This window comes from Tachyglossus aculeatus, chromosome 14 (assembly GCF_015852505.1).
Source record: "Tachyglossus aculeatus isolate mTacAcu1 chromosome 14, mTacAcu1.pri, whole genome shotgun sequence".
Taxonomy (NCBI): domain Eukaryota; kingdom Metazoa; phylum Chordata; class Mammalia; order Monotremata; family Tachyglossidae; genus Tachyglossus; species Tachyglossus aculeatus.
The window spans coordinates 56973585-56998770 of record NC_052079.1 but is presented as its reverse complement, the minus strand read 5'-3'; the positions used below and the strand labels follow the sequence as shown (position 1 = coordinate 56998770).

At 47.0% G+C, this 25186-nt stretch overlaps 1 protein-coding gene across 2 annotated transcripts in view; it reads left to right on the top strand.

The window, feature by feature from the left end:
* GRAMD4 (GRAM domain containing 4) overlaps positions 1–11451 on the top strand; it is a 114283-nt gene extending 102832 nt beyond the window's left edge. The window contains exons 15-20 of one of the 2 annotated variants that reach the window (XM_038756248.1): positions 1147–1164; positions 2391–2538; positions 3866–3959; positions 5441–5525; positions 6689–6757; positions 7748–11451. In XM_038756248.1, coding sequence (XP_038612176.1) covers positions 1147–1164; positions 2391–2538; positions 3866–3959; positions 5441–5525; positions 6689–6757; positions 7748–7849 — 516 coding nt within the window. In that variant the 3' untranslated portion in view covers positions 7850–11451. The remainder of the gene's footprint in view (positions 1–1146; positions 1165–2390; positions 2539–3865; positions 3960–5440; positions 5526–6688; positions 6758–7747) is intronic. The other variant, XM_038756249.1, reaches the window with a different exon arrangement.
* Positions 11452–25186: the final 13735 nt, after the last annotated feature.

Here is a 25186-nt window from a genome sequence, read left to right as displayed (position 1 = left end):
CGGTACAGGAGGTAACTAAAAGCCTTCAACCTGCTGCTCTGGCCGCTTCAGGAAGCTGTGGCTGAAGAGAAAAGTGTCCCTTCACGTGGGACGGGGCTGTAGGGGCGAAGCATTCTTGATGCCAGGAGGAAGCCAGTCAGCGATTGGTGCCCGGCATTTCCCGAACCTGGCACCGGGGCCTGGGATAGATGAAGCAGCGTGGCTCAGTGGAAAAGAGCCCGGGCTTTGGAGTCAGAGGTCATGGGTTCAAATCGCAGCTCCGCCAATCGTCAGCTGTGCGACTTTGGGCGAGTCACTTCACTTCTCTGTGCCTCAGTTACCTCATCTGTAAAGTGGGGATTAAGACTGTGAGCCCCCCGTGGGACAACCTGATCACCTTGTAACCTGCCCAGCACTTAGAATAGTGCTTTGCACATAGTAAGCGCTTAACAAATGCCATCATCATTATTATTATTATAATTATGAAGAACGAGGCCCAGACCCCTCTTTGAGGAAGGGGGATGAGCTGAGGGCCAACGCACAGAGGTGTGTCGGCCTCTGGAAATTACCAAGCATCTGCTGAATGGAAGAGTCCAGCAGCATGGCCCCTGCCCTCAGGGGGCTTTCAGATCGAACGGGGAAGACAGGGAGTCCCCAATTTTTAGTATTTGGTAGGCACTTGTCTGCCGGGTGACCTTGGGCGAGTCACTTGGCTTCTCAGTGTCGCAGTTTCCTCATCTGTAAAATGGGAATTAAGACCGGAGCCCCACGTGGGGTAGGGACTGTGTCCAAATTGATTAGCTTCTATCTATCCAAGCACTTAGCACAGTGCTTGGCACGTAGTGAGCAGTTAACAAATACCATTTAAAAAAAATAATAATAATAATTAGGCCTCTTTCCCTCAGGACCTCCCAGCTAGTTCTGAAAGGAGGACAGTCTGCTCCGCTAAGGGAGTTTTACCAGATTAGGAGGCCAGGCTTTGTGTGTCAGCTGGAGAGATCTTCTAAAATCACCTTCCTCTCTCTTGAGGCTTTCTCTCTGTCCCGGTGCGATTCTCATCACTTTGCCCGATTCGTGTTTTGAGCCTGTATGCGATGCTGTTAAACAGACTTCACTTTTTCCTTTTGCCATGGTCACATTTGTGTTTGTTATTTCTTTTCCCACTAGCTGTCAGGGCATGAAAAGGTATGGATCATAGTGTGGAAAAGCTTTGCTTTCTTTCTTTTTTGTTTTTCAATGCGAGCCTCTCTGTTCACAATGAGCTGAGCTGATGTGTGCCTCCTTCAATATTTTTACTGCTGCTTTATGGTTTTATTAGGTGTCTCGTTTTTGACTCTCAAAGCACTGCTCATATGCATTTTGTCAGCTGGCAAGTAACCCTAATATATATTGGGGAAGCAGCGTGGCATAGTGGTTAGAGCTCGGAGTCGGAAGGTCATGGGTTCTAATTCTGGCTCTGCCGCTTGTCTGCTGTGTGACCTTGGGCAAGTCACTTCACTTCTCTGGGCTTCAGTTACCTCATCTGTGAAATGGAGATTAAGACTGTGAGCCTCCCGTGGGACAACCTGTCTACCCTAGCGCTTAGATCAGTGCTTGGCACAGTAGGCACTTAACAAATACCATAATTATTAATTATTATTATTGTGTCTTTGAACCCTTGCACCGTTTAATCCGTTGTGAAACACACTCAGTTTTGAGGGGGCAAAGCACTAGAAGGACTCATGGTGGACGGCGGGACAGCTCTGTACCCAGAGAAAATTCACAGGAAAACAACTGTCAAGAAGAGTGTGACCTAATGGGTGGAGCCCGGGAGTCAGAAGGACCTGGGCTTTAATCCCAGCTCCGCCACCTGTCTGCTGCGTGACCTTGGGCAAGTCACTTCACTTCTCTGAGCCTCAGTCGCCTCATCTGTAAAATGGGGGTTAAAGACTGTGAAGCCCCATGTGGGGCAAGGACTGTGTCCAACCTGATTTGCTTGGATCTACCCCAGCGTTTAGTACGGTGCCTGGCCCATAGTAAGTGCTTAACAAATACCACAATTATTATTATTAATAATAAATCGGGCCACCATGGAAAGTTCTGGAATATTCACTTTCTTGGTGGTAGTAGGAATCGCATTTATTGAGCACCCAGGGGTTGCGATGCCCTCAATAATGCGCTTGGGAAATGCCGACTAAGGAACTAAAATATTCCCTCCCGCAAGGAGCTTACATTTATAAGGGCGAATCCCACTGTGGAAAATACGTGCCCCATTCTGTTTCTTCTAGAGCTAGAAATAGGGTTCTATTTTCCTATTTTCTTCTGCTGCCCTTCATGTTCAACTGGGGGGGCATTCACATTCCAGCGGGTTGACTAACAGAGGAATTAATTTTCTGGCGATGGTCTACACGATGCCTTCTGTCTCCTCCCAGCTCCAGACGGCATCATCACGGAGCTACGTAGGCGCCAGCGCCCCGCCGGGCATGAGCAAGGATGAAGACACGGGTCGTTTCCACGGTACCAAAAAGGGCAACTTCCACGAGATCTTTAACCTGACGGAAAACGAGCGGCCTTTGGCAGGTACGAGCCCGGCCGTGGGGGTGACGGGAGAAGGGAATTGGTGGTAGGGCTTCTGGGGTGGATTTCCAGGCGGCACAAGGCTGGGTAACCCGGGGCTCCCCGAAGGTCACAGGAAAGATTAATTTCGGTCGGAGCCTGGGGCTGATCCAAAGTTGTCCGTTTTGCTATCGGACAGAGTGGCCTACTGGGAAGAGCCCGGGCCCGGGAGTCAGAGGACCTGGGTTCTAATCCCGGCTCCCCCCCTTGTTCGCTGTGCGACCTTCGCCGGTCGTTGCAACATCTCTGTGCCTCAATTACCTCATCTCTAAAAGGGGGTTTAAGACTGTAAGCCCCACGTGGGTTAATGGGAATGCTTTTGTAGCCCAGAGGTTAGCAGCAGTCTCACCAAACTCAGTTGGGCCACTGGCCTGCCATGGGGCTTTGGCTCCTCCCTTTGACCTCTCCAGGCCTCAGTTTCCTCTTCTGTTAAATGGGGATTGTAATAGTACCCACCTCTCCCTCCCGGGACTGTTGGGAGGAGGAAATTAAATAATCGATGTGAAAATGACTTGGGAAAATCAAAAAATAATCGTTCAGTTGTATTTGCTGAGCTTGTACCAAGTGCGGAACACTGTACTAAACACTTGGGAGCGTATAGTAGAACAGAATAAATGCCGATAAATGCAAGATGTTATTATTACAAGACCGGGCAACTTAAAGGTAGGTGACAAAATGGAAAGACAAAGTTCTACCACTGTATAAAACGATGGTACATCCGCGCCAGGACTTTGCTGTGTACTTCTGGCGGTGTATCTTAGGAGGGAAGAATGGGATAGGGACAAACCAAGGCTACTGAGATGGTCAGGGAAAAGGGAGAGCTTTCTAGAAGAGGATCTCAGAACTTGAAGAAATTAGGCCTCTTCTGACTGAAAAGGGGAATATTCCCCTCTAGACTGTAAGCCCCTTGTGGGCGGGTAACGTGCCTACCAACTAACTCTGTTAAATCATACTCTCCCGAGTGCTTAGTACAGCGCTCTGCACACGGTAAGCGCCCACGCCTATTTATTCTTTTATATTAATGTCTGTGTCTCCCTCGAGACTATAAGCTCCTTGTGAGCAAGGAATGTGTCTGCTTATTGTTACAAGCGGTTAGTACAGTGCTTTGCATGCAGTAAGTGTTCAATAAATACTATTGAATGAATGAATGAACCAACCTAGGTTCATTCATTCTAAGGAAGCCAGCAGCTCAGGGTCTCCCTTCTAGGTCTGCAGAAATAATTATCCCAGCTGATGCTCCATCTTGACTGAGGGTTTTGACAGCATGTGTGTATTTGTATTTATTTGGTAGCGTGTGAAAACGGTTGGCGATGCTGCTTAATTAACAGAGACAGGAAGATGCCAACAGACTACATCAGGAACGGAGTTCTCTACGTGACAGAAAAGTGAGTGCCGGGCAATATTCCCTGCTCTTGAGGAGGGAGGCGGGCTCCTGAGAGCCACGAGAAGAAAGGCCAGGGTCAGGATTCTTGGGTTTTAGTGCCTGGCGTGAGAGAGGCTACTAGTTCATTGAGAAGCAGCGAGGCTTAGTGGAAAGAGCCTGAACCTCGAAGTCAGGGGACCTGGGTTCTAATCGTGGCTCTGCTGCTCGACTTCTGCCTGACCTTGAACACGGCACTTCACTTGTCTGGGCTTCAATTCCCTCATCTGCAAAATCAGGATTCAGTCCCTGTTCTTCCTACGTAGACCATTAGTCCCTTGTGGGATGTAATTATCTTGTACCCACCCCCGTGTGTAGCACAGCGCTTGGCACATAGTAAGTGCTTAACAGGTGCCCCAATCATTTCTCTTATTATTACCATCCAAAATGGCGACCATCACAAATTCCTACAGGAAAAACAAGAAATGGGCCGGGGCGGATGGGCCAAAGAGTAGTCGTGGGTTTCACGGTGGAGATTTTTCATCATTCCTAGTCCTTGAATCATCAAGGCAGTCGGGGAGGGCAGAGGGGGTGTTGATTGGGAGAAGCTTGGGATTAAGCAACCACTTTTCTTCTGGGCAGTGGGGCCGTGAGGCCTTGTACAGAAGGGTTTCAGTATTGCTTTCTATTCATGTAAAATGGCCACTTTTAGCACAGTTGTCTTAGCTGTGCTTTGTTGGATACTGCCTGAGCCTGAATCGGCTGTGCTGTTTGAGAAGTTGCTCTGAAAACCTGTTCAGTTGCCTGGAGACGTAATTCACGTGTAAGGAAGAAAACCTTCATAGTGGTGATTCTGTCCTTAATAGGGCTTCTCTTTCTTTTCTTCTCTCTCTCTCCCCTCTTCTTTCTTCTCTCTCCTCCCTCTCTTCCCCTTTCTCTTTCTCTCTCTCCCCTCCACCTCCTCTCTTCCCTTTTCTCTCCTCCCCATCTCTTCTCTCTTCCTTTTCCCCCCCATCTCTCCCTCTCCCTTTCTTTCTCCTTATTCGGAGAGGACAGAGAGCTGTCCGTCTCGGTATGTCACCATTTAGTAGGAAGGGGTAACAAGTGTGAATTTTGAGCCTCGAAGATAGAACTACTCCAGGAGAGGGATTTGCTAACGTGCACACGTGGGCTGGCATGGTCCAAGCACGTGGTGGCCATCAGGCAACACGTGAAAGTGGAGAAAACCGGGGTGCTTAGCCCAGTCACGAAGTTGTATTTGGAACAAGGGATTCTGTATCCAATGCTTAGAACAGTGCTTGGCATGTAGTAAGCTCTTAGCAAATACCATTATGATTATTATTATTATTCGGGTGAGAGTGGTGGATTTGAAGATCAATCAGTTGTATTTATTGAGCACCTCCTATTTGCCGGGCACTGTACTAAGCCCTTGGGAAAGGGACCTCGAATAAGTGTCTGTTTTTCAAGTTACTCTGACAAATCAACTGTTTTTTCTCTCCTCTTCAGTTATTTATGCTTTGAAAGCTCGAAATCTGGCTCATCAAAGAGAAATAAAGTTATTAAATTAATGGATATTACAGACATTCAGAAGGTAGGTTAATTAAGGAGGGCTCATTTGTCCTCGTTGGCTTCTCGCGGGGTTGTGTTCCCTGCTGCAGGTTTTATTCTTTGCTTACTTCAAATTGCCTCGAGCTGTGGGGTGAAAATGCGTCCCAGAAGCCAGAGAGGCTGAAAGAAAATGCCCAGCTCGACTGAGCGGAGTAAAATGGCTTGGAATTGCTTAAACCAATATTAATTCTTTCCCAAATAGAGCTAAATTAAAAGTGTTTGAAGACGGGGGACGGGGTGTGGGGGGGAGAGAGATCTATTTTGGAGAGTTGTGCTCATTCTTCTAGTCACTCAGTTGGCTGTCGCCTTTCCTGCCCTGCTTTTTATGGCCTGGGGAAGTAGTCCCTGAGTTTTGGTTGACGCCAGGTTCTTTCAAGTCCCTCTGGGGAAATTTGGAAAACCACCATAGCGGCTGGCCCTTGGACAGTCATATTTTCCAGGGAAAACCACACCTCCTGTGTCCCAGCTGCCCCAACATCCCCCTGGGCTGGCTTCTGGGTTTGGCCCAACAACCGGAGGCCCAGGAAGAAAGCGATCAATCGGTCAATAGTATTTATTGAGTGTTCAACGTGTGCAGAGCACTGTTCTAAGCGCCTGGAAGAGTAGGAAGGAAGGAAGGACGTTAGGGTCCCACCCTTCTGGTCCCCGTTCCCCCCGAACCCCCGTTACCGGATCCGACAAGCAAGAGTCGCGGCTCATGGCTGCGGAGGTGGAACGTGGCCACAACTTCTAGGGAAGTCACGGTTCTTCTTATTTTTGCATTTATCCTGAAAAAGGAAATGGAGCCGGGTGCCTTCTCTACACTGTCAGCTCACTGCGGGCAGGAAATGTGTCTGTTTGGTGTTATATTGTACTCTCCCAAGTCCTTAGTACAGTGCTTTGCACAATAAGCACTAAATAAATATGATTGAATTTGGAGTCTTAATATCTGGCTCTTTAAGGAAAAAAAGTACATCCCGCTGCTCAAGGGCCCTGGTGGATTTTATCTCACATGCCCAGTTTTGGGGGGAGAAGGGAAATTTGGAGGTGGGGGGGGGGGGGATAAGTATCTCCTTTACTTATTTAATGTGTCCCTGTGGGAGAAAGTTGGGCCATCAGGAGTGACCGAGTTGGGTTGTGGTTTGTTGGATTTTTTTTGTCTTTCAGTACAAAGTGCTGTCTGTTCTTCCCGGGTCGGGCATGGGGATTGCAGTCTCTACACCGTCCACACAGAAAGTAAGTGCCGAGCCAGGTGAAATGGGATATTCCAGGCCCCGTCCCGAGCGGCTTTCTGGGGCTCCCGGCTCCGCGGAGAAGCCAAGCGGCGCCCTTCTCCCCGGAGCAAGGACGCCCTTGTGACCTGGATTGTTTCGCTCCAGGCCTCAGCCCTTTCCCTCTCGCCTTGGCATTTTGGTGGATGATGATGATGGTATTTGTTAAGCGCTTACAATGTGCCAAGCACTTGTTCTAAGCCTTGGGGTAGATATAAGATAATCAGGTTGGCCACGTGGGGCTCACGGCCTTAATCCCCATTTTACAGATGAGGTCACTGAGGCACAGAGACATTAAGTGACTTGCCCAGAGTCACACAGCTGACAAGTAAAGGAGCCGGGATTAGAACCCACGACCTCCGACCCCCAAGCCCATGCTCTTTCCACTAAGCCATGGTGGATCCTAGGGGTGGTTCCAGTAGCTCACTTAAGAGGGTTGGAATGGCCTCGGTGGGATTTGTGTGGAATTTTACCCTCCTTAACCAGGCCTGCCCCCACCTTCCACCACCAAATAATCAGTACCGGTGGTGGTATTTCTTGAGCTCGGTAAATGAATTACGGATATTAGCAGCCCTTACCCGTCTGGCAGGCTGAACTCCTACCCGGGGACTGACTGAAGTGGAGACTGTCAGCTCGTAATGGGCAGGGAACGTGTCTGCTAATTCTGTTATACTGGACTCTCCCAAGCGCTTAGTACAGTGCTGTGCAGAAAGTGCTCAATAAATACCTTTGATGGATTGAGATGCTCCAGGAATCCAAGCTTAAACCATTCTCCACATAACAAAATATCACCCGTTTCCAAACCAGAAAGCGGGGGTCCGTCTGCACGTCTGGGAATGTTGTAAGGAAAGGCCTCTCCCGTCTGTGGAGAAAAAGGGGATTTTGTTTCCGGGTGGGTGAGTTTCTTTCAGGATCTCACAAGGTTCACGCCGTAACCCTTCTCCTCTCTCGTTAGCCGCTAGTGTTCGGTGCCATGGTACACAGAGACGAAGCTTTTGAGACCATTTTCAGCCAGTACGTGAAGATCACATCGGCAATATCTGGCGGCGAAAGCTAGTATCCACCTGCTGGAGATCTGAAAGACTTTGGGGTTTGCTTGGTTTTTTGGGCGGGGAGAGAGTTGGGGGTTTTTGGTTTGTATTTTTTTTACAATTTGGTAGTGGGAAAAAAAGAAAAAAGAAAATTGGACCTCCGTACGATCAATCTCTTTTGCAATAATTTTCCTTTTTCCATTGTTCCTAACCTCTGCTACTATGTAAGCCTATTTTATACAGGCCTTCCTGTTTGTTTTTAGGGTGTTTGTAAAAGTGCTTTCACCACTCTTCGCCTTGCACAGCGAGCACTTTTAACGTTAATTTTCCGACATCGAAGGCCGGGAAGATCCTCGGAGAGCCAACGGAGCGTGGCCGAACCGGCACCCGATCGCGGTTTCCCTTTTCTGAAGCCAAACACGCTTCCGTGAAGGAGTTAAGCTGAGAAGGTGCGCATCGAGCAGCTGAGAACGTGAACCCCAAAGCCAACGGTCAGCCCGGGCCTCTCGGTCGGGGGTCGTCCTGCTTCCCTGGACTCTGCGTAGCCCCTCGCTGTCGACCTGGGGGCGTGGAGAAAAGCGAAGATATAAAAGAAGGTGCTAATTCCCCGTGAAGTGTATTCACATTTCTCCGGGCAGTCCTGGAACGACCCTGGGTCAGGTGGAGAGGATAATAATGGTATTTGTTAAGCGCTTACTATGTGCTGAGCACTGTTCTAAGCGCTGATGGCATCTACACTGGACGGGGACGGTGGGGAAACTGTGGAAAAGGTGACCAGAGTGAAGACACGCGTCTTCGTGTGTAGGGGTGCTTTGAGGGCCTCTTGTCAGCAATCTCGCCATCCCTAACGAAAGAATCAATCAGTTGTATTTATTGAGCACTTACTGGGGGCGGAGCACTCGGGAGAGCACGATACAGCGGAGTTGGTAGACGCGTTCCCTGCCCACTGCCAGCTGACAGTCTAGAAGAAGGAACTCTTGCCAAATAAAGACATATTGTGAGTTGAGTCAGAACCTCTCCCAGGCAAGGCCCATTTCCTCTCTTTCTCGCCCCCGTTACCTTCCATTTTCCTTCTCGGGTGGCAGCTGACCGACGGCCAGTTAGCTCGTCGCGTTTGACCACCGGGAAGGAACTCAGTCTGAGGGGGTTCGGGCCAGGGTGACACCCCCCCGTCTCCCCAGCTTGGTTACCGATGGATGGATTCGTTTCGGGCCAGCAGTGGCCGACTTTGGTGCCGTTTCTGCCGTAATCCCACCCACAAGGAGGTTCTTTCTCCCAAACCTTCCCCGGAGGCAGCCTCCACCCCCGTTACAGCTCTCGATTACCTTACGTTTGCTTCGCACCAGAGGAGATTTACCATCAGTCAGAGAATAACTTGACCCTTAAGGTCGAGGTGTCCGCGTTGACTCCGTTGAAAATCAGTCGTAGTTATTGAGCACTTACTGCGTGCAGGGCACCGTGCTAGACACTTGTCGGATCATCCCCTCAAAGCAGGGCCGGTCGCGAGCAGGAGCTTGGAAGTGGCCATTCCGGGTTTCTTGGCGGCGGCCGGGGAATCTTGCAGCTGTGGAAGGGGATTTCGCCCAATGGGCCGACGACCGCGTTCGGAGGGAGGGCGGCCTCCGGGCTGCAGAGGTCAAGCTTGGCAGTGCCAGCCCCTGGTTGGCAGCGGTTCGAGAGGTACCCTCAGGTCTCACCCACAGCAAGCTCAGCGCAGGGACTGGGAGGGGACTGGGGTGACCTGCGCCGACCCCCGAAACCACCAGCTTTAGCTTCCGACCTCCTGGTATTTCCGCTGACACGGGGCCGTTCTAGGCAGCTGCCGGTTAAAACCGGTGGTCTAGTCACTCCGGAAAGGGGGCGGATGTTTCCTGGGAATGTGGAAGGGATCCCTCCCATCCTGAAGAGACACCGCTGGTTGAACCAGGATGATTCTACGGCACTGTGGGCCAGCCCTCAGAAGTTATCTCGGGCACCACAGAGAAACAGGATTTAGAGAAAGAAGTTTCACCCCTGGAGTCTTCTAAAACCGTCTCGGCCTACAGAAAACTAAGAGCTAACCATCTCAACTCTGGATCACCCAGTATTTCTTTGGTTGTACTTCAAAACCAACAGCCAGTGTTTGAACTCATGCCGCCCTGTTGCTTTTTCTCCCGAAGGCGGCGGATCATGTTTTCCATTTTCAAGAGGCTGCTCGGAGGGGCTAAATCATCGAGGTGAATCTTGTCGAGCGGTGATATGAGCATTAAAGTAGCTTAATGTCTCGTTCATCTCTAAAAGCATCCGTCACCCCTTCAGCCTGTCTTGAGTCCTTTGGGTGTTTGTGAGATCGTTGGGGTTTTTTTTTTGTTTTGAAGAAACAGAAAATTATATTTTTTACAGAGAGCAAGCAGTTTTTCTTATTTTTGTATCATTTTTGAATGGAATTTTTACCTTTCACTCTGGCTTGGTGAGAAATGGGGTAACTGCACTTACCGCTTCCTTCCCCAACCAGTCGCTTTAGAGTCGTCTCCACTTCTGGAAAAGCCTCACTCTTCCTGCGCGAACGACAGCTGTCGCAATTAAGCGCATTCCCTCCAAGCCTTCGTCTTTCCCTTTTCCCCAGCCGGGGTTCGGGAAAGCGAACGCGTTCGGCCGGAACGATTCCCGAGTCCGCAACAGAGAGGTCGCTCCGGGTGTGGTCCTTCGCGATGAACCCGCACTTTAGCCGGGTGGACCTAGCTTACGGACCACAGCCGCCTCTCCAACTGCCTCCCGATTCCGCGCTGCCCTTCCGAACTGGATTTCCCAGGAATCTGGTCCTGCTTTGTGCTACTAGAAGGCGCAGGTCCGAGGCCCAGTCCATCCTAAGGAAGGCCAGAGGAGCGACCGGGCCGGCATCGGACAGAGGGCTCCGGGAAGGACGTCGGTTCGGACCACCGACGTCTCGATTTTCCTAGGCCTGAGGCGGGGCCGCCCGGCGCTTCCCCCACGGCGCATTCCCGGTCCTTGGCGGCCCGGACGGTCCCATCCCATTCTGTCCTTCCCGTTTCCAGGGTGATTCGTGCCACTTAGCAAAAAGTGTTAGTTTCCCTATCGGCCTCTGGGACGGTCGCGTGGGGGGTGGATTTAACTTCTTTCAGAGAAGTGAAGTGGTCAGTTTGAGTTCCTTTTAACGAGAAAGGGAGATGAAAACTGACCACACTCAAATGGGAAGAGCGGGGAGCGGGAAGCTCCAGTCGGGACTTTCAGGGCAGTTAGCGGGAGGAAGAGACGAACCCAGAGTCCTGAACGCACACTCGCCCACGGAAGAACCTTACTGAAAAGTCCGCCCCGACCAACAGGAATCACGTCCTCCCCAAGCCCGGGAGGTGGAACTGTACATACTTCGGGGCGACTCCGCCCTGCAGAGAACTTGTAGTTTTTATCGAATTATGTAAATTTGGGCAGATATTTCATTTCTATGACCAATCGTTGAAATGGAATGGGCGTTCAATTTTTTTATGTCTGAATCCGTTTGAATCTGTAAATAGTCATTGCCGGCGTGACTTCTCTTCAGCAAAGGAATTGTTCTGTGTGAAGGATTGGAGGGATGACCCACGAAAAGGATGCCCTGTACGTTTTTTTAAAAAAACCAACAACTTTGTTTGTTTAAAGAAAAAAAAGAGTCTTGTATAAATTATCATTTTTATTTAAATAAACCTAAAATGCTTTGGGCTAACAAGTATATTTCCAGTTGAGTTCAAATTCACCCCCCCCCCCAATAGAGGCCAAGGTGCATCTTTAGTGACTTTATGTCACTAAAGCGCTTAGTACAGTCAAGCGCTTAGTACAGTGCTCTGCACATAGCGCTCAATAAATACGATTGATGATGACTTTATCATCATCATCATCTAAGTCTTTATGGAGTCTTAGAGCGCCATCAAGTGGATAAAATAAGCAACTTCTTCAAACAGCCTCTTTCCACCACACACCTCACAAAAACACACACACACACACACACACACACACACACACACACACACACACACACACACACACACCCCCCACCCCCCCCCCCAGCTGTTTTCCAGAGAAGCAGCGTGGCTCAGTGGAAAGAGCCCGGGCTTTGGAGTCAGAGGTCATGGGTTCAAATCCCGGCTCTGCCAATTATCATCAATCGTATTTATCGAGTGCTTACTGTGTGCAGAGCACTCTACTAAGCGCTTGGGAAGTCCAAGTTGGCAACATATAGAGACAGTCCCTACCCAACAGCGGGCTCACAGTCTAAAAGGGGGAGACAGAGAACAAAACCAAACATACTAACAAAATAAAATGAATAGACATGTACAAGTAAAATAAATAGAGTAACAAATATGTACAAACATATATACAGGTGCCAATTAGCTGTGTGACTTTGGGCAAGTCACTTAACTTCTCTGGGCCTCAGTTCCCTCATCTGTAAAGTGGGGATCAAGACTGTGAGCCCCCCATGGGACAATCTGATCACCTTGTAACCTCCCCGGTGCTCAGAACAGTGCTTTGCACATAGTAAGCGCTTAATAAATGCCTTCACTATTATTGTTGTTACCTCCCCAGCGCTTAGAGCAGTGCTTTGCGCATAGTAAGCGCTTAATAAATGCCTTCATTATTATTGTTGTAACCTCCCCAGCGCTTAGAACAGTGCTTTGCACATAGTAAGCTCTTAATAAATGCCTTCATTATTATTATTATTATTGTAACCTCCCCAGTGCTTAGAACAGTGCTTTGCACATAGTAAGCGCTTAATAAAATGCCATCATTATTATTATTACTGAGGAGGAGATTGAATCCACAAGGGCAGGGGTGCCTGAAAAAGCCAACCCCAAACAATAACACACAAAGATAAATCCTTGCTGTAGCAATCAATCATTTAATCGGTAGAATTTATGGAGTGCCTACTGTGGGCTCTCTAGACTCTAAGTGCCTCGTGGGCAGGGAATAATAATAATAATAATAGCATTTATTAAGCGCTTACTATGTGCAAAGCACTGTTCTAAGCGCTGGGGAGGTTACACGGTGATCAGGTTGTCCCACGGGGGGCTCACAGTCTTAATCCCCATTTTACAGATGAGGTAACTGAGGCACAGAGCAGTTAAGTGACACACAGCCTGCAATTGGCGGAGCCGGGATTTGAAGGGAACATATCTTGCCACTTAGTACAGTACTCTACACCCAGTGAGTGCTCAGTAAATACCGCGGATGGATTGATTGACATTTTCAAGATGTAGACTGTGATGAGCAGTGACCGTGCTGAGCGCCTAGTCAGCTCTTGGGAGAGTCCAAGGGCTCCCCGAAACTGGAGACATGAAGCTCATTGTGGACAGGGACTGTGTCTTCCAACTCTGTTAATAATAATAATAGTGGCATTTATTAAGTGCCTACTGTGTGCAAAGCACTGTTCTTTACAAGGTGATCAGGTTGTCCCACGGGGGGCTCACAGTCTTAATCCCCATTTTACAGATGAGGTAACTGAGGCACGGAGAAGTTGCCCAAAGTCACACAGCTGGCAATTGTCAGAGCTGGGATTTGAACCCGTGACCTCTGACTCCAAAGCCCGGGCTCTTTCCACCGAGCCTACCCAGCATTTAATACAACGCTGTGCATAGGGTAAACGCTTACTACATACAATTGATAAATAGGATGGGTTGGTTAGTAAATGAATTGATTGATAGGTTATGCAGTGCCCCTTTTAGACTGTGAGCCCACTGTTGGGTCGGGACTGTCTCTATATGTTGCCGACTTGTACTTCCCAAGCGCTTAGTACAGTGCTCTGCACACAGTAAGCGCTCAATAAATACGATTGATTGATTGATTGACATTTCAAGATGTAGACTGTGATGAGCAGTGACCGTGCTGAGCGCCTAGTCAGCTCTTGGGAGAGTCCAAGGGCTCCCCGAAACTGGAGACATGAAGCTCATTGTGGACAGGGACTGTGTCTTCCAACTCTGTTAATAATAATAATAGTGGCATTTATTAAGTGCCTACTGTGTGCAAAGCACTGTTCTTTACAAGGTGATCAGGTTGTCCCACGGGGGGGCTCACAGTCTTAATCCCCATTTTACAGATGAGGTAACTGAGGCACGGAGAAGTTGCCCAAAGTCACACAGCTGGCAATTGTCAGAGCCGGAATTTGAACCCGTGACCTCTGACTCCAAAGCCCGGGCTCTTTCCACTGAGCCTCCCCAGAGGAGAAGCAGCGTGGCTCAGTGGAAAGAGCACGGACTTTGGAGTCAGAGGTCACGGGTTCAAATCCCGGCTCCTCCAACTCAGCTCTGTGACTTTGGGCAAGTCACTCAACTTCTCTGAGCCTCAGTTACCTCATCTGTAAAATGGGGATTAAGACTGTAGGCCCCCTGTGGGACAACCTGATCACCTTGTAACCTCCCCAGCGCTTAGAACAGTGCTTTGCACATAGTAAGCGCTTAACAAATGCCATTATTATTATTATTATTATTATTACAACGCTGTGCATAGGGTAAACGCTCACTACATACAATTGATAAATAGGATGGGTTGGTAAGTAAATGAATTGATTGATAGGTTATGCAGTGCCCCTTTTAGACTGTGAGCCCACTGTTGGGTCGGGACTGTCTCTATATGTTGCCGACTTGGACTTCCCAAGCGCTTAGTACAGTGCTCTGCACACAGTAAGCGCTCAATAAATACGATCGATTGATTGATTGAGTTACTTCCGATTCATAGCGACTCTATGGTTATATTTTCTCCAGAACGACACGTCTTCTGCCAGAAATTGTAACTTTTCCACCGGTTCTTCCGTTATTCTTGCTATGGTCTCTATCAATCTAGCCGTTGTTCCGCCTCTCCCACGTTTTCCCTGGACTTTTCCAGCCCTGGTGTCTTCTCCTGATGATGTGTCCAAAATACGCTGATCCAAGTTGAGTCATCTGGCTTTCCAAAGACCCACTTTGCCTTAATTTGCTTCATTTGTCTGTTTTCCGGGCAGTCCGAGGTATTTGCAAACACTGTTTTCCACACTTATATTCTTGTTTTCCACACTTATATTCTCAAAAACGGAACCTCATATTCTGCGTTTTTGTGGAGGCTTTGTGCAAGCGATCCGAGGTATTCACTGAGGGCTTACTGCACTGCGCTAAACGCTTGGGAGAGTCCAGTGCAATCGAGTTGGCAGACACGTTCCCTGCCCGCAACGAGCTTACAGTCTAGGAGGAGAGATGGGCATGACAGTAAGATCTGACTGTGGGCCCACTGTTGGGTAGGGACTGTCTCTCTATGTTGCCAACTTGGACTTCCCAAGCGCTTAGCACAGCGCTCTGCACACAGTAAGCGCCCAATAAATACGATTGCTTGATTGATTATTTACTGAGCGCCCGCCTTGTGCACAGCACTGTATTGACCCCTTGGGAGAGTTCAATAAACACATTTTCAGACCTCAAGCTTACAGTCTAGCAGGGGTGATGGGTATTAAAGTAAGCTTCAGGTAAGAGGATGCGATAGAGTACAGCAGAATTTCTGACCTCAAGCAGCTTACAGTCTAGCAGGGGAGATAGGCACTAAACTACAGATAGGACGATACGACAGTGTAATAGACACAATTTCTGTCATCAAGGAGTTTACAGTGCTTGGCACATAGTAAGCGCTTAACAAATACCAACATTATTATTATAGATACGATAGAGTATAATAGACACAATTTCTGTCATCAAGGAGTCTACAGTGCTTGGCACATTGTAAATGCTTAACGTATACCGACATTATTATTATTATTATAGATACGATAGAGTATAATAGACACAATTTCTGTCATCAAGGAGTCTACTGTGCTTGGCACATAGCGCTTAACAAATACCAACGTTATTATTATTATTATAGATATGATAGAGTATAATAGACACAATTTCTGTCATCAAGGAGTTTACAGTGCTTGGCACACAGCACTTAACAAATACCAACATTATTATTATTATTATAGATATGATAGAATATAATAGACACAATTTCTGTCATCAAGTCGTCTACAGTGCTTGGCACATAGTAAGTGCTTAACAAATACCATTATTATTGTTGTTGGACAACTTGATCACATTGTATCCCCCCCCAGCGCTTAGAATAGTGCTTGGCACATAGTAAGGGCTTAACAAATGCCATTATTATTATTATTATTATTATTTGGAGTCAGAGGTCATGGGTTCAAATCCCGCCTCTGCCACTTGTCCGCTGTGTGACTTTGGGCAAGTCACTTCACTTCTCCGGGCCTCAGTTACCTCATCTGTAAAATGGGGATGAAGACTGTGAGCCCCCCGTGGGACAATCTGGTCACCTTGTAACCTCCCCAGCGCTTAGGACAGTGCTTTGCACATAGTAAGCGCTTAATAAATGCCATCATTATTATTGAATGAATGAATATTCATCGCCTAGAGCTTGAAGCGTTGGTTACTCCTGGGGAAGCGGCTGCAAACAAGAAGAGGGGAAATTACTGAGCCCCACCCTCCACCCCATCTGGACACCTGGACTCTAGGGGACTATATAATAATAATAATAATAATAATAATAATAATAATGGCATTTATTAAGCGCTTACTATGTGCAAAGCACTGTTCTAAGCGCTGGGAAGGTTACAAGGTGATCACGTTGCCCCACGGGGGGCTCATAGTCTTCATCCCCATTTTCCAGATGAGGGAACTGAGGCACAGAGAAGTGAAGTGACTTGCCCAAAGTCACACAGCTGACAATTGGCGGAGCCGGGATTTGAACCCATGACCTCGGACTCCAAAGCCCGGGCTCTTTCCACTGAGCCACACTGCTTCTCCGCAAGGGTCAGGACACTTTTTTCCTTTTTCCCATGCTCTTTCCACTGAGAACGAACGAACGAATAAATGAATGAATGAAATACGATTGAATAAATGAATGAATGAATGAAGAACGAACGAACGAATAAATGAATGAATGAAATACGATTGAATAAATGAATGAATGAGTGAATGAAGAACGAACGAACGAATAAATGAATGAATGAATGAATGAAGAATGAAAGAACGAATAAATGAATGAATGACATACGAATGAATAAATGAATGAATGAAGAACGAATGAACGAATGAATGAATGAATGAATGAAGAACGAAAGAACGAATAAATGAATGAATGAAATACGAATGAATAAATGAATGAATGGAATACGATTGAATAAATGAATGAAGAACGAACGAACGAATAAATGAATGAATGAAATACGATTGAATGAATGAATGAATGAATGAATGAAGAACGAACGAACGAATGAATGAATGAAGAACGAAAGAACGAATAAATGAATGAATGAAATGCGAATGAATAAATGAATGAATGGAATATGATTGAATAAATTAATGAAGAACGAACGAATGAATAAATGAATGAATGAAATACGATTGAATGAATGAATGAATGAAGAACGAACGAATGAATGAATGAATGAATGAAGAACGAAAGAACGAATAAATGAATGAATGAAATACGAATGAATAAATGAATGAATGGAATACGATTGAATAAATGAATGAAGAACGAACGAACGAATAAATGAATGAATGAATGAAATACGATTGAATAAATGGTGAATGAATGAAGAACGAACGAATACATGAATGAATGAAATACGAATGAACAAATGAATGAATGAAATACGATTGAATAAATGAATGAAGAACGAACGAACGAACGAATGAATGAATGAAATACGAATGAATGAATGAAATACGATTGAATAAACGAATGAAGAACGAACGAACGAATAAATGAATGAATGAAATACGATTGAATAAATGAATGAAGAACGAACGAATAAATGAATGAATGAAATACGATTGAATAAATGAATGAAATGCGATTGAATGAATGAAGAACGAACGAACGAACGAACGAACGAACGAACGAACGAACGAACGAACGAACGAACGAACGAACGAACGAACGAACGAACGAACGAACGAACGAACGAACGAACGAACGAACGAACGAACGAACGAACGAACGAACGAACGAACGAACGAACGAACGAACGAACGAACGAACGAACGAACGAACGATGGTTATAGGGCAGGGGGCGCGCGCATGCGCTTGGCAGGGCTCGCGCCCGAGCCGGGGCGCATGCGCACGCGCCCAAACTCCCCGGGAGCTGACGCCTGCGCCCCGCCCCCTGCCGGCCGCCCCGTGAAAAGCCAGAGCGCCGAGGGCCGGTGCGTTCCGGCATCCTTCCGCTGGGGGGCGGCAAAGGGCCGCCGAGGGAGCCCACGCGACGCTCAGAGTCCAGTGTTCCACACACAGTAAGCGCTTATTTATTAACAATAATAATAATAATAGTGATAATGATAATAATGGTATTTGTTAAGCGTGGCTCAGTGGAAAGAGCCCGGGCTTTGGAGTCAGAGATCGTGGGTTCAAACCCCGGCTCCGCCAATTGTCAGCTGTGTGACTTTGGGCAAGTTAATCAATCAATCAATCAATCGTATTTATTGAGCGCTTACTGTGTGCAGAGCACTGGACTAAGCGCTTGGGAAGTACTAGTTGGCAACATGTAGAGACAGTCCCTACCCAACAGTGGGGTCACAGTCTAAAAGGGGGAGACAGAGAACAAAACCAAACATACTAACAAAATAAAATAAATAGAATACATATGTACAAGTAAAATAAATAAACAGAGTAACAAATATGTACAAATATATATATATATATATGTATATACATATATATATAGGTGCTGTGGGGAAGGGAAGGAGGTAAGATGGGGGGGTGGAGAGGGGGAGAGGAAGGAAGGGGGCTCAGTCTGGGAAGGCCTCCTTCCCACTACTCGCAATGAGTAAGTGCTCGTTTATTGAGCGCTTCCTGTGAGCAGAGCACTGTACTGAGCGCTTAGTACAGATTGGACACAGTCCCTGTCCTACAGTGGGGCTCAGGTCCAAATCTCCATTTTCCAGATGAGGAACCTGAGGCCCAGAGAAGTGACTCGCCCGAGGTCACAGAGCAGACAAGTGGCAGAGCCAGGATTAGAACCCAGGCCCAGGCTTTAGCCACTAAGCCACGTTGCTTCCCTGTCCCCCCAGAGGTCAAGGTGTCCGAGGGGCCAGGCGTTGGCACATAGTAAACGCTTAACTGATACAATGATGATGATTATTATTGTTACTTGTACATATTGAATGAATTCCTCTCCCCCTCCTCCCCCTCCCCACAGCACCTCTATATATGTATATATGTTTGTACGTATTTATTACTCTATTTATTTTACTTGTACATATTTATTCTATTTATTTTATTTTGTTAATATGTTTTGTTTTGTTCTCTGTCTCCCCCTTCTAGACTGTGAGCCCGCTGTTGGGTAGGGGCCGTCTCTATATGTTGCCAACTTGGACTTCCCAAGCGCTTAGTATAGTGCTCTGCACACAGTAAGCGCTCAATAAATACAATTGAATGAATGAATGAATATTCTATTTATGTTCTTTTGTTAATATGTTTGGTTTTGTTCTCTGTCACCCCCTTCTAGACTGTGAGCCCACTGTTGGGTAGGGACTGTCTCTCTATGTTGCCAACTTGTACTTCCCAAGTGCTTAGTCCGGTGCTCCGCACACAGTAAGCGCTCAATAAATACGATTGATTGATTGAGCAGTCGAGATGAGGCCTCCTCGGCTCCACTTTTCCCACCCTCCCGGGGGAGACGATGGCCCATCCGTCCGTCCATCGTGTCGCTTGGAGGCATCTTCCTGGGTTTCTCTGCGAACCAAGCCGCCCCCCTTTTTCTGGAGCAGCCCCAGGAGCTCTGTGAAATTTGCTCAGACAATCCCTCCGGGTAGTCAATCCTGTAAAAGCGGCAATATTACAGAGTAAATACAAGGGAGCGATTTGTTTAAGGTTATTACTGTGACCGACGGGGTAGTAAAACAATCTTCCTCCTGACAGGAGACATCGTCCCCGTTCCATGTTCCAATTCCAACTTCTTCCTCCCCTCTCCGTCTCTGGCTCTTCCCCCACTTCTCAATCAATCAATCGTATTTATTGAGCACTTACAGTGTGCAGAGCACTGTATTAAGCGCTTGGGAAGTCCAAGTTGGCAACATATAGAGACAGTCCCTACCCAACAGTGGGCTCACAGTCTAAAATGAAAGAGTCTCCTCTTTCTTTCCTTTTCTTTGCTCTGCCTCATTCCTTTTTTCTCTCCCTTTTTCCTGTCTTCCTCCTCTCTCTCTCTCACTTCCCACCAGGCCCTGTCTCTGTCTGTCTCTCTCCGTTTCCATTTTTCCCTCCCTGCCTGCCGGCTTTGATCTTTCCATTCAGACGCTGGGTCTTGGGGGGTTTTGCCAACTGATCATCATCATCAATCGTATTTATTGAGCGCTTACTGTGTGCAGAGCACTGTACTAAGCGCTTGGGAAGTCCAAGTTGGCAACACATAGAGACGGTCCCTACCCAACAGCGGGCTCACAGTCTAAAAGGGGGAGACAGAGAACAAAACCAAACATACTAACAAAATAAAATCAATAGAATAGATACGTACAAGTAAAATAGAGTAATAAATATGTACAAACATATATACATATATGCAGGTGCTGTGGGGAAGGGAAGGAGGTAAGATGGGGGGATGGAGAGGGGGATGAGAGGGAGAGGAAGGAAGGGGCTCAGTGTGGGAAGGCCTCCTGGAGGAGGTGACCTCTCAGAAGGGCCTTGAAGGGAGGAAGAGAGCTAGCTTGGCGGGTGGGCAAGATATGAGAAGCAGCGTGGCTCAGTGAAAAGAGCCCGGGCTTTGGAGTCGAGAGGTCAGGGGTTCGAATCCCGACTCCACCACATGACGGCTGTGTGACCTTGGGCAAGTCACTTCACTTCTCTGAGCCTCAGTTACCTCATCTGTAAAATGGGGATTGATTGTGAGCCCCACTTGATCACCTTGTATCCCCCCCAGCACTTAGAACAGTGCTCTGCACATAGTAAGCGCTTAACAAATGCCATCATTATTATTATTATTATTATATGGGGAGACGCCGCTCTCCTCCCAGCTGAAATGACTCCAGAAACCAAAGCCTGTCACCCAGCTCTGATGAGTCTAATCTCATCTAATCCCAGCTCCGCCACTTGTCTGCTGTGTGACCTTGGGCAAGTCACGTCACTTAATAATAATAATAATAATTACGGCATTTGTTAAGCGCTTACTATGTGCAGAGCACTGTTCTAAGCGCTGGGGGGGAATACAAGGCGATCAAGTTGTCCCACGTGGGGTTTACAATCTTAATCCCCATTTTACAGATGAGATAACTGAAGCTCAGAGAAGTTAAGTGACTTGCCCAAGGTCACACAGCAGACATGTGGCGGAGCCGGGATTCAAACCCATGACCTCTGACTCCAAAGCCCGTGCTCTTTCCACTGAGCCACGCTGCTTCTCACTTCTCTGTGCCTCAGTTACCTCCTCTGTAAAACCCCACGTGGAACAACCCGATCACCTTGTATCCACCCCAGCGCTTAGAACAGTGCTTGGCACATAGGAAGCACTTAACAAATGCCATATTATTTATTATTATTATCATTGTTATTATCAGGAGTCGGCCAGAGGAAGCACCAAGAGGAAGTTTGAGCATTTGTGGCTTTGTGATTCCCATTTTATCTGGCAACAGCCAAGAGCGGAAGCAGCGTGGCTCAGTGGAAAGAGCCCGGGCTTGGGAGTCAGAGGTCGTGGGTTCTAATCCTACCTCTGCCAATTGTCAGCTGTGTGACTCTGGGCAAGTCACAACTTCTCTGCTCCTCGGTTACCTCATCTGTAAAATGGGGATTAAGACGGTGAGCCCCCCGGGACAACTTGATCACTTTGTAACTCCTCAGTGCTTAGAACAGTGCTTTGCACATACTAAGTGCTTAATAAATGCCATTATTATTATTATTATTATTATTCTGACCCATCAGCCCCAGAGTTTGAACATAGAAGCATAGGAGCCTGTTCGTCCAGGACGATAGAGTTCAAGCAATTGTCAATTATTTATAATAATTATAAATATTAAGCAATATTAAATATAAATCAAATATTATATATTTAATATTTATATATTATATATTTATAATATATGTAAGTTATATATTATAATTATAATGGTATATTATATAATATAATCATATAATTATATAACCATATAATCAATTATATAGTAATTATAATTATATATTATACATTATATATTTTATTATATTTAATATTTACATATCTATCTATTTAATATATAATTAAATTAAATATAAATATCAAATATATAAATATTAAATATGAATTAAACATTATATATTTAATATTTATATATTATATATTTATAATATATAAATCATATATTATAATTATAATTATATATTATATAATATAATCATATAATTATATAATCATAGAATTATAAATATATAATCATAATTATATAATTAATTATATGATTATAATCACATAATTATATAATAGTTATATTATGATTATATATTATATATTTTATTATATTTAATATTTATGTATTTGGTATTTATGTTTAATTTAATTATATATTCAATAGATAAATAACAAGCAATTATTAATAATAATTAATAATTATAGTATTTATCAAGCACTTACTATGTGCCACACACTGTTTTAAGCACTGGGGTGGGTACAAGGTAAACAGGTTGTCCCACACGGGGCTCGCGATGTTGGGCTCCCCCGTATCTCCTCTCCATCGCCTTTTTACCTCACGATCTCGAGAGGGTAAGCTCCTTGCGGGTAGGGATCACGTCTCCTACATGAATCATTGACTTCTTGGCAACACGGTAAGGTGCTTGGCACACACACACACACAGATGCTCAGTGGATCATTAAGTGGCCTTGCTCATTCCCTAGCCGGCCTTCTGCTCTTGATACCGTGGAGAAATCATTTATTATTGGCTCAGGCATCCCTTGCAGAATGCTCTTCAAATCCCTTTTTGGACTCCATTTTCCTGGGGGGAGAAACTGGTGACGTTTCTTTGCCGTCACCGGGCCCTTTTGAGTTTGGTCCCGGGGTAGCTCAGTTTTTTGGATTTTTTATTTCTGTTTCCCAAGATCCGGTGTTCAGGGAAGAAGGGAATCCGACTGTTAACTTCCGTCCTCTATTGTGAGGCTCTAAAGAGCAGTCGACGTATCAAGTGCGACGGGGGATGAGAGGTCCAGTGGGCAGGGTTATCGCTTGGCTCCGGTTCCGAGGGCCTCCCCCTTGGCTGGCCTTCTCTCTCCCAACCCTGTTTCCAGTGGGGCTGACTTTTTTTGTTCAATGCTCACTATGTGCTAGACACTGAACTAAGCATCGGGGTAGATACGAGCTAATCCGGCTGGACCCACGTAGGTCTCACAGTCTTCATCCCCATTTTGCAGACGAGGGAACTGAGGCCCAGAGAAGTGAAGTTCAATCGTATTTATTCAATCATATTTATTGAGCGCTTACTGTGTGCACTATTACTCTATTTATTATTACTCTATTTATTTTACTTGTACGTATCTATTCTATTTATTTTATTTTGTTAGTATGTTTGGTTTTGTTCTCTGTCTCCCCCTTTTAGACTGTGAGCCCACTGTTGGGTAGGGACCGTCTCTATATGTTGCCAGTTTGTACTTCCCAAGCGCTTAGTACAGTGTTCTGCACACAGTAAGCGCTCAATAAATACGATTGATCGATTGATGATGCAGAGCACTGTACTAAGCACTTGGGAAGTACAAGTTGGCAACATATAGAGACGGTCCCTACCCAACAGTGGGCTCGCAGTCTAGAAGAGTGGGTTCAATCGTATTTATTCAATCGTATTTATTGAGCGCTTACTGTGTGCAGAGCACTGTACTAAGCGCTTGGGAAGTCCAAGTTGGCAACATATAGAGACAGTGGGCTCGCAGTCTAGAAGAGTGGGCTCACAGTCGAGAAGACTGGGATTACAGTCTAGAAGACTTGACCAAGATCACCCAGCAGACGAGTGGCAGAGCCGGGATTAGAACCCGGGACCTTCTGACTCTCAGCTCTGGGCTCTAGCCACTAGCCACACTGCTTCTCGTCTGTGTGTGTCACGTGTCCTAGCTGAGGCTGTCTTGGGGACAAACATGTACTCCCACCCCCATCATCATCATCAATCGTATTTATTGAGCGCTTACTGTGTGCAGAGCACTGTACTAAGCGCTTGGGAAGTACAAGTTGGCAACATATAGAGACGGTCCCTACCCAATAGTGGGCTCACAGTCTAAAAGGGGGATACAGAGAACAAAACCAAACATACCAAGAAAATAAAATAAATAGAATAGATATGTACAGGTAAAATAAGTAAATAAATAAATAGAGAAATAAATATGTACAAACATATATACATATATGCAGGTGCTGTGGGGAAGGGAAGGAGGTAAGATGGGGGGATGGAGAGGGGGACGAGGGGGAGAGGAAGGAAGGGGCTCAGTGTGGGAAGGCCTCCTGGAGGAGGTGAGCTCTCAGTAGGGCCTTGAAGGGAGGAAGAGAGCTAGCTTGGCGGATGGGCAGAGGGATTGGGGGCATTCCAGGCCCGGGGGATGACGTGGGCCGGGGGTCGATGGCGGGACGGGCGAGAGCGAGGTACGGTGAGGAGATTAGCGGCGGAGGGGCGGAGGGTGCGGGCTGGGCTGGAGAAGGAGAGAAGGGTGGTGAGGTAGGAGGGGGTGAGGTGATGGACAGCATTGAAGCCCAGGGTGAGGAGTATCTGCGTGATGCGCAGATTGATTGGTAGCCACTGGAGATTTTTGAGGAGGGGAGTAACATGCCCAGAGCGTTTCTGGACAAAGACAATCCGGGCAGCAGCATGAAGTATGGATTGAAGTGGGGAGAGACACGAGGATGAGCAATGCCGACCTCGGAGGGGTCAATCCTGTCACCTTCTGGCATCGTTCGGCTCTGTCGGTCTTGGGCGTTCTCCGCGTGGCCCGGGATTGGGACGGGACCACTTTTGAGGACGCTGCCCGGGAGCCATCAGGTTGGGCCCCCATGGCCAAATCCGGCCTGTACCGTCCCCTCATTCACCAGATTCCGGTCTAAACGCCGCCCGATCCATCCCCGATGACCGGGACTGAGAAGTCCCAGCTGCCGGGCCGGGGACGGGCCCCGGACCCTCGTCTCGGCGAGGAGGCCGTGGGCCGTCGGTGGCCGGGAATTCCCTCCGCGGCGGTTGGCTGGACGTCCCGGCTTCCGCTCCTTCCTCCGAGGACAAGGTACAAGCAGTTGTCGCCTCAAATCACGCCAAGTGGGGAGAGTCATCGTCTATAAGATACGAGAAGGAGGGGCTTGCCAGGCCAGGGGCAGAACCTGGATGAGAGGTCAGCGGTGAGAGAGACGAGATCGAGGGACAGCGAGTAGGTTGGGATTAGAGGAGCGAGG